This window comes from Hyperoodon ampullatus (assembly GCF_949752795.1).
Source record: "Hyperoodon ampullatus genome assembly, chromosome: 19".
NCBI classification, from domain to species: Eukaryota; Metazoa; Chordata; class Mammalia; order Artiodactyla; family Ziphiidae; genus Hyperoodon; species Hyperoodon ampullatus.
Window position 1 is genome coordinate 5,252,019 of NC_136932.1, and position 10,038 is coordinate 5,262,056.

At 41.1% G+C, this 10,038-nt stretch overlaps 1 protein-coding gene across 4 annotated transcripts in view; it reads right to left on the bottom strand.

Moving 5' to 3' along the window:
• Positions 1-9,811, bottom strand: part of FBXL20 (F-box and leucine rich repeat protein 20) — a gene marked incomplete at both ends in the record, with an annotated part of 94,675 nt that extends 84,864 nt beyond the window's left edge. For 2 of the 4 annotated variants that reach the window (XM_079725212.1, XM_079725211.1), the window contains one exon: positions 9,764-9,811. In XM_079725212.1, coding sequence (XP_079581338.1) covers positions 9,764-9,811 — 48 coding nt within the window. Of the gene's footprint in view, positions 1-8,913; positions 9,234-9,763 lie in introns of those variants that run through there. The other 2 variants (XM_079725210.1, XM_079725213.1) reach the window with 2 other exon arrangements.
• Between the last annotated feature and the right edge of the window lie 227 nt (positions 9,812-10,038).

Sequence of the window (10,038 nt, forward strand, 5' to 3'; positions counted from 1 at the left end):
ACTTACAATTTAGTTCCAGATTCTCATCTTAGGAGACATATATCCACATTTGCCTAACAATGAATGCAATAATGGTTACAGTATAAACTCCAAATTGAAACACTGTTAATTACTGTTCAACTACATTGGTTAAAATTCATAGATGTTCCTGTTCAATAAAACTGATATATAAAATTGAATCAGATGAAAAGAGATCATTAGTTACATTCTTTCCTTTATAATACACTTTTTCCAAGCCAGCGTTCCAACTCAGACTTCAAAGCTAATGCTCTTAAATAGGTTCTCTATATATAAGTACATAAATTTCATAAATATTAAAAATTGAATCACAACACCCTAAACTCCAGGATATCACACAATCATATCCATTCCTCACTCCCTTGGCAAAGGTCATTGGGACAGATACACCATAGCTGTATATACACATACATGTACATATGGTTTACATGTACTTGTGGTATATACATATACCATACTTTTTGTCTTTTTCTTTTGCCAGTGCCCACCTCCATTTTTATCAAAATTCAGGGCAAAAACAAGCAGGAATCCAAAGCAGAATATAGGTTCAGGTCACAAAGGCTAAGTGTTTTGTGTTTAACGGCAATTAAAAACAAAGAAATGTAAGAACACTGGCAATAAACTGAATATCTAATGTCTAACTCATAGCAAGTTGGGGGATTTATTTACAGAGAGTCACAGAATTTCCATGTGAGAAGGAACCTTAGAGTTCAGACAGTGGGGTCCAGAAAGGCAATTTACCCAAGGTCACATAGATACACACGTATATGTGTATGTAAAATACATACACGTGTACTTCATAGTTCAGAAGTTACTTCCCCCTGTAAAATCCTTAACACAGCATCTTAACGTTTTCATTTTCTTTTTTTTTAAAATTAATTAATTTATCTTATCTTATTCTTTGTCTGCATTGCATCTTTGTTGCTGCACACGGGCTTTCCCTAGTCACAGTGAGCAGGGCTACTCTTTTTTTTTTTTTTAATTTTTATTTATTTATTTATGGCTGTGTTGGGTCTTCATTTCTGTGCGAGGGCTTTCTCTAGTTGTGGCAAGCAGGGGCCACTCTTCATCGAGGTGTGCAGGCCTCTCACTATCGCGGCCTCTCTTGTTGCGGAGCACAGGCTCCAGACGCGCAGGCTCAGTAGTTGTGGCTCACGGGCCCAGCCGCTCTGCGGCATGTGGGATCCTCCCAGACCAGGGCTCGAACCCGTGTCCCCTGCATTGGCAGGCAGATTCTCAACCACTGCGTCACCAGGGAAGTCCCATCTTAATGTTTCCATCCTCTCCTTACTCAAATTAATTTCAAAATTAGAACATTAAAGTACATAGATCATCTGGTTCAAAAAATAAGATGACAAAAAAGTGGATAACATATTCTAACAGAGAACTCTGGTACACCTTGCAGCTAACATTTATAGTTAACATTAAATTGTTAATTTCCTCTCTTTTTTTAACATCTTTATTGGAGTATAATTGCTTTACATTGTTATGTTAGTTTCTGCTTTATAACAAAGTGAATCAGCTACACGTATACATATATCCCCATATCTCCTCCCTCTTGCGTCTCCCTCCCACCCTCCCTATCCCACCCCTCTAGGTGGACACAAAGCACCAAGCTGGTCTCCCAGTGCTATGCGGCTGCTTCCTACTAGCTAGCTATTTTACATTTGGTAGTGTATACATGTCAATGCCATTCTCTCACTTCGTCCCAGCTTACCCTTCCCCCTCCCCGTGTCCTCAAGTCCATTCTCTATGTCTGCATTTTTATTCCTGTCCTGCCCCTAGGTTCTTCAGAAACATTTTTTTTAACTGTTAATTTTCAAGGAACTGCAAATCCCTTCTTTTTTTTTTCCTTCACCCCACCCACCTCAAAAAAGGAAAAAAGAAAACAAAGAACAAAACAAATCTAGCTCTTCGCTGGGAACTGCAATTCAGGATACAGGCAGTTTGCGATGACCTTTCCAGGGCCTAAACTGTCAACCAAGGATGACAGAAGGTACTCTACATTTAGAAACCTGCCCTAATCTAGAAATTTTACTGCTTTCTTTTTGCCTGTCCCTCCTGCCACATAAATACCTTCATACTGCATATAGTAAAAAAAAAAAAAAAAAAAAAGTACCCAGAATAGCTATACCTATGGCATATTCTTATTATTGCAAATTGTAAGTAAAACTAAGAATGCTTTTCCATTTTTTACTTTGAAAGGACCGCGAAGAGTTAGTATATGCTCCCCTTGTTGTTCTAACCCATTCTGAAAGTACAACTCTTTTCATGTCAGCAAAGATCTCCCACTTTCTCAGTCCCTGAGATATCTATTTCTTCTTGGTGGGAAAAAAAACAAAGAAACCCTTGGCTACAAATTCTAAGGTAGGGAATAAACCACAGTCTGATTCTGAATTCTTGAGTTTTGTCTGTGCATGCACCCATAATTATCCACCCCTGTTAAAATATAATTAATTTATAACTCTTTTTAAGTCATGTAGGAAATATTACATGAAAATAAAGTAGCAGAATAAATCGAAAAATAAATAAATGATCGTGAAATTTTATCTGCCTGTATCCTTCAGTTAATCAGAAAGTTACACTCACCAACAAATATCACAACAGCTTTTACATTTGATTATATAAAACTGGGCAGGCATTCGATATATTGTCAACCTTCACCTCCTTGTTATTAGATATGATTTCTGTCTTAGCACCAAAGTAATGCATAAAATCAATTTACTATTTACTTTCAGTGTTCTATTTCCCTTTTTTACTTTTTACTAGAAATTCCTGGGATCAAGGACAAAAATGACAGAAGACATTGCCAATATATGTTTCATAACTGACTAAACCCTTGTCTACCGTGTTTTAATAGGTGACTTTTACCTCAGAGCAACTTAGAAGACAGCAAAATGGATTAAATTACTTACATTTCCACCTGATTACAACTGTCAGATATGAGGCTTATTAAAGCCAAGAGAATATCATAAAATCAAATTGGAGGAAATATGATTCGGGAATAAATAGGTTACTTACCTATAGCTTTAAATCACATGCCTGCTAAATCATTACTTGATATGTGCTGAAAATAACTAGCCAGCAAAGCCATTCTTTTAACAGAAATAGTCTTCAAAAGCTAACGCAAATCTGTTTTGGATTTATTACATTTGAATACATACCTTTCTTTTTAAAGTTATATAATAAAGCAACATGAATCAAGCATAAATACTACTGCATAGTTCAATACCACCACCTACTGTAGTTGCTATTAAGTTAAAATCTTTTACCAAATGGGTTCAAGTGCATTAAGACATAAAACTATAAAACCACAGGTGGATGCCTTCATTTTTCTGAGGCAATTTTTGGGTGGAGGTCTGATCTAAGAATTCACTAAATCTGGGATAGTAAATAGGAAAACAGTGTAAAGACAATTGCACAAGCAGCTAAATTTGGTCAGTTTAAGGGCATTCTTTCTTCTTCCTCTCTCCCTTGGATTTTCCTGGTGTAACAGAATATTTTATTTTGGACATCTAAAAATACCCTTGCAAGACCACAGTATTAGTTAGATTACTGAAATTTTTAATTTAGTTTCCAATCTGTCACCAGTTGGGAAACAGTAATCTAAGGGCTAGGAATAACAAAAGTACTCATTAATTTAGAAGACAAATGAGACCAAAATTTGAAAAGAGGCAACTCTGGGGATGAAAATAGAAGGATATTTTAAAATTAAGATTAAAAAACAACACCAGTACTAACAGTTAAAACTGACAAAAGGCCTAGAACATGAAGACATGACTTTAAAAGTGTGGGTACTTCTAACAGAAATACTGCTTTAATGAATGAAAATCTTCAGTGTAGAAACAGATTACATCGGGACTTCCCTGGTGGCACAGTGCTTGAGAATCCGCCTGCCAATGCAGGGGACACGGGTTTGAGCCCTGGTCCGGGAAGATCCCACATGCCGCGGAGCAACTAAGCCCGTGCGCCACAACTGCTGAGCCTGTGCTCTAGAGCCCGTGAGCCACAACTACTGAGACCACGTGCCACAACTACTGAAGCCTGTGCGCCTACAGTCCGTGTTCCACAATGAGAAGCCACCCCAATGAGAAGCCTGCGCACCGCAATGAAGAGTAGCCCCCGCTCGCCGCAACTAGAGAAAGCCTGCACGCAGCAGAGAAGACCCAACACTGCCAAAAATGAATAAATAAGATAAATAAATTTATTTTTAAAAAAAGAAATAGATTACATCTTATAAGTAGGATTAAATATCAATAATACATCTTGTGAAGTTTTTGCCAAGTTAAAACTTAATGACTTAATGGAAAGCATAATTTTCAATACATAACTGCTTATCTTATGTATACTGTAGCAAGACACAAACATATGTTTATTTTAAATAATGAATGACTACAATATAAGTACATGATACAGTGTACTGTGCTTCAAAAGGGCCCATGATTATACAATAAAGAAATATCAGTAACACTATTCAAAAAAGGACAGATTGTCTGAAGAGGCCTAAAAAGTCCAGATTTTTAATTTGGATTTTCTATAGTACTGATAGATAATTGCTTTCAAACCAATCTCTAAAGCATTAAAAACAAAATTCCTTAGTTTTACTAGTACTCTTTCCCACTGCAAGGCCTTTCAAATAGAGTGACACAAATGACTCTCACCTACTGGAAAATATAACATTTTCCACATGCACCAACTTGGAAAATATGGTTATTTACTATGCAGAATGTTCTTTAGGTTAGAAGATAAAACCTTAAAGGAGAAAAAGGGTCATTACTGCAGTCTTAACTGTACTGTGTGACTGAGTCTACAAACTTTAACAAAATACTGGAGTGGCTATTTCAGAAGAAAAGGACCATGGTCGGCTTTTATTCCAAAATTACAGATTCATAGGATCTGGAACAAAAGGAACCTTAATAATTGATTCTAACTCCCTTTTCTTACAGAAGAGGTAAATGACTAAACCAGAGAAGTGAAAAGAGATGACCAAAGCTACAGTTAGTTGCAAAAATCAAGGTTATCTAATATCCAGTTCTCTTAACTCCCAATGCAGTATTTTCTTTCTGCCACAAAACAGTTTATGATTTTTCTTATTTTGGACAAATTGAAACAATAAAATGAAGCAGGTAAAGAAATATTACAACCTAATCGTACAAACTGTAGTACTATAGATTTATCAGAGAGGCAGTGAGGTATAATGAAAAACAAAAATGAACAGGGATTCAAAATACCCAAATTGGAACTCATCACTTTCTAGCTATGTGAGTCTTAACATCTCCAGGTAATGATTAAACTGTAAAATGGTATGTGAATGTCAGTGAATGTTACCACTATAACTTTTTTTTTAAGTTATACTTTTTAATAAACCCAAATAAGAATTTTTTCCTCCAATAGTACTACATTCTTATAATGGAGCTACTAAGAGTATGACAAGTGGAGAGTCTTAACTGAAAAAAATCTAAACTTGGATTCAAGGGCTAGCTTAGATATTTACACGTGTCTGTCATTAATTTCACTATGTTAAGATAGCACTGGCTACAGCACTTAAAATGAAGGATAGCTGTATTCTCTCGATAGCAAAAGCAAAATGAAATGTACTGGATGAAGAACTTCAGGAAAGCTCTTTTCCACACGTTTCATGGGCTTTTATGCTATGTTATGCTAAAAACAGAGCAGAATGATAGAGTGGCGTAAAAAAAAAATGCAGATTGGAATCTTGGCTCCCAAAAGTACTAGCTGTGCAACTTGAATACTTCTTGGGCCCTAGCTTTCCTCAAAAGAGAATTGTGAGAATTAGAAGTAACCAAGGTAAAACATCTAGCTCAGTGCACCTGGCATACAGGACATATTTAATAATCATTATTAAATTTGAAAGGAAATTATCAAAATTTGCCACAAAACAAAGTGTACTGCAAGTAATATAAAAGTACTTGAATGAATTTCAATTAAAAGACTAAGACAATTCAGTACACATTATGTTAACATATAAGGGTTATTATAGTACAGATTTAATGCCAAAGTGATACAGCAAAGAACAATAATTTTCACACCTCCATAGCTTTTTTAAACTCTTATGCAACAGTCATCTACTTGGCTGTTCCACAGGATACTACAGAGCTGCCTAACAGGTACTCTTCTTCCTTGATTTTAACTTAAAAAAACTGTTTTCTACAGCTCTACCCCGAGTGTGAGATTTAAAGTGTGTGGCCTTCACTTACAACACCCAAAAGCATAATGCACACAATATTCCCTAAAAAGGATTTTAAAGAATTAAATAAAAAACGATAAGCTTTAGTTATCTTCTGCCCGGAAAAAAAATGTGGCCAAGAAATCAATCTTTCACTTTCTGTATTAACCATAACTAATTTGAAATTAGCTGTTATATATTTGCTGTAGAAATTTCCTGCACTCACAAAAATTTTCAGAGCTATCTGCTTACAATCATAAAATTATCAGTCCTTTAAAAACCTGTGATTTTTGAGAATTAAAAAAATAATTTGATGTAAATATTTTAGATATGAAAAGGCTGCTTTATCTTATCTACACCTTTTATCCAGTGAAAGTAAATATTTAAAATGTTTTCAACGAATCAGCAAGGTTTATTACTTCATGAGAGACCAAATAGTTTACTGTTTCATTACCTGTAAATTAGGTCATTAAGGGGTAAATGACTTTAAGGAACATCAGACAATGAAACTCATTAACACATATCATTTCCAGTCCCTTCTCATTTGTATTTCAGCATGAATACCTCACTTCATAATAAGAGTAGCCTTTTGTTTACAAATAAACACTGTAGAAGAAGGAGTTTTCCCTCCCTTTTTATCTTAGACATGTTCAGAAAACTTTAGTTGTACCAATCAAGGTAAACAGACATGCTTGCAGGACTTCCCAGGTAGCGCAGTAGTTAAGAACCCGCCTGCCAATTCAGGGGACACGGGTTCAAGCCCTGGTCCAGGAAAATCCCACATGCTGTGGAGCAACTAAGCCCGTGCGCCAAAACTAGCCCGTGTGCCGCAACTACTGAAGCCCACGCGCCTAGACCCCGTGCTCTGCAGCAAGACAAGAAACCACAACGAGAAGCCTGCGCACCACAATGAAGAGTAGCCCCCGCTCTCCACAACTAGAGAAAGCCAGCGTGCAGCAACTAAGACCTAACGCAGGCAAAAATAAAAATAAATAAAAAATAAATAAATTTATTTTAAAAACCCAGACATGCTCAAAAAAGCAATACATTCTCTTATTATTTTAGTACCACCAGTACAGATAAACTACAAATTAAAATATAAGATAATTACAAAAACAGGATATAGCAATGCAATTTTAAAGCACAAACTACAAAGCACTCTTTGCAACAATTACTCACACAACCTAAAAGTGAAGAGCAAAACGATAAAGAGCTGACTGTAGTGGCAAAAGGCCATCCTCCACTCAATTCTTCAGTATTTGGGTTTCCCTTTTTCTGTTGGCTGCTAAATATCTATTCAGTAATTTTAATGACAGTCTGGACTTTTACAGTAGTACTGAATAGGAAACCATCATAAATTAAGTTTACTGGGTCTCTCTACACTAGGGCAACATAAAGTTCTATTAAACACCAAAACATATCTACTATAATAATTTCTTCCCATGATTAAGTTAAATATGAAAACTCTAAGGAGACCAATTCCTTGATTTTTCTCCACTCCTGGCCTGCAACAGTAACACTGTAGCTCTGCAGTTAAACTCTCCCCAACACTCCCTGTCTTGATCTTTATGGGTAAATTAAAATATTTTTCCCATAAGCATAAAAAGAAATCAAGGAATAGACTAAACTGAAGACCTTAGGTAACAACTTCATCCTCTGCAACTAGTTGGCAAGCTTCCTGAAACTTCTGTCTCACCGTCTTACAATTTCATCCTTCAAATGGAAATGAAGAAAAACACCAAGTGAGATGTACACTGAGCTGTGAGTGATCCCAGGTCAGCCTGATTCTCTGCCAAAAAAGGCCAGGCAACATTTACTCTTCTTGCTGTAGTTTCTTTCTCTTTCTTATCCCCTCAAAAAACCTTCCCGTATATTACTATACTGCTGTAATTCACCTGTAGCTACGATACTTCACTTCCCAAAGGAACCACTTCCTGACACTGACTACTCTCTGAAGACGCTTTCGGATGTTTTATTTCCTCACCCATTCCTTAACTCCATTACTATAAACCTCTCTCGCCAGAGGTGGAGTTCTTAGAGACAAAGAGACTTGAATGGATTTTAAGTCTCTCAGACCTTCGTCCCAATCTCAAAGCCTGTACACGTCTAAGAGTTCCCAGAAACAATGAGCTACAAAAGTACAGACTAAACGGGAAAGAAGAGGAAGTATCAGAACAATACCCAAAGCAAACAGCACCGAAAACTCGTGGTCGTCTCTACCAACTCAGTCTACCACCCCCACTTCCCTAGTTTAACCAAGGTCTCTCAAACTCGGAGAAAAGCCCCCTGGCCCATAATTTCCCCCTCGCTTCACGAAGAAAGTGGCAGAAAGAAAAGAAGCTAGCTCCCTCCGGTCGATCGGAGCTGTGATGGTTTTTCTGCCGGGTGAAGGGAGGCAAGCCAAGGGTTGTGTAAAGAATGGAAAGCTGAGTGATACTGGGGGGAGGGGGAATTAGGGCGCCAGAGCTAATCCCCCGCCGGGGCCCCGCTGGTGGAAGAGGCAGGAGGCGACCGGTCGGGAGGAAGAGGGAAGCCGGGCTGCACTGGGCTTTCGGGTCGCGAGAAGGGGGAGAGAAGTCTGGCAGTCCTAGAGGCCGGGGGGTGACGGCGCCAGACAAGGGAGGAGGCTCGGTGCGGAGAGAATTTTTCGGAGCACGAGAGAGGGAATCGCCTTCCTCCCGCCACCCCAGCTCCCTCCAAGCGCACACCTCAAACCTGCTCTTGGTCACTCCGTTCACGTCCCTCCTCATGGGGCCGGCGGGTGCGGCCGGGGCCGGGCGCTGCGGCGTGCGGAGTGCAAAGACTGGGGGCCCCGGGCAGGCCCGGGAGTTCCAGCACCGAGAGGAGGCAGAGAAGCTTTGGGCAGGGGCCGTCGGCGGGGAGGAGAGACCTCTCGACTCCGGCAGGGCCTCCTCCACCTCCCGCGGTGGTGGCGACGACTGCTCGTCGCTAGCTCTTCTCTCTCCTCAGCCTCAACTTCAACCCAAAACAAAAACACTCCCCACCTACCAGCAACGCCGCTCCTCATTGGGCAGAGCCGCCCGGGCCTCGGAACTGCGTGGGGAGGGGGAGGAGGAGGAGCGCGCGGCGGCGGCGGCGGCGGCGGCGGCGGCGGCGGCGGACCACCCCTCCCCCACCCCCGGGCGCAGCCGGCGACCATCAGCCCGGGAGCAGCCGGAGCGCGGCGGCGGCGGCGGCGGCGGCGGCGGTGGTGGCACGAGCCCGCTCTCGCCTCCAAGGCAGGAAAGCCCACCGCGAGAAGGAGAGGCAGGGAAGTGCCTATGTGTCTGTGTGTATTTATGTATGGGAGGGGCTGTGGGGCGGATGCGAGTGCGCGCGTGCTCGCCGACCGGTGAGAGAGAAGAAAGCAGGAGAACTGCACACAGCACCCGAGCCCCCTCTCCTCTCCTCCGCGGTCAAACAGCACGCACCAACTCACCAAGCACTTGAGCTGTCTGTCTTGTCCTCCCAGCCCCCTAAGTCTTGTCGCTTCCCCGGTAGCCTGTGCTGGCACACATGTCCTTCCCAGCCACCCAACTCCCTTCCCCTATCACTCACTGTCGCCTTGAACCCAAAGTGCAGCAGGCGGTCCCTACTCGGAGCCATTTTCCTCGTCTCTGGTTGTCTCTAGATTGGGGCAGTGCTGCTGCCGCCGCCGCCGCCGCCGCCGCCGCCGTCGCCGTTGCCGCCGCCTCCCCCGCCCCCGTGGATTGCATTACCGGGTGTTGCAGGGAGGATTGGGGGGCCGCTGCGGAGCGTGGATCTTCCTGTGCATGGATCAGGAGGACAGGGGGACAATTGTGTTGCCCTCTGCTCCGGGGACGTGCGGCAAG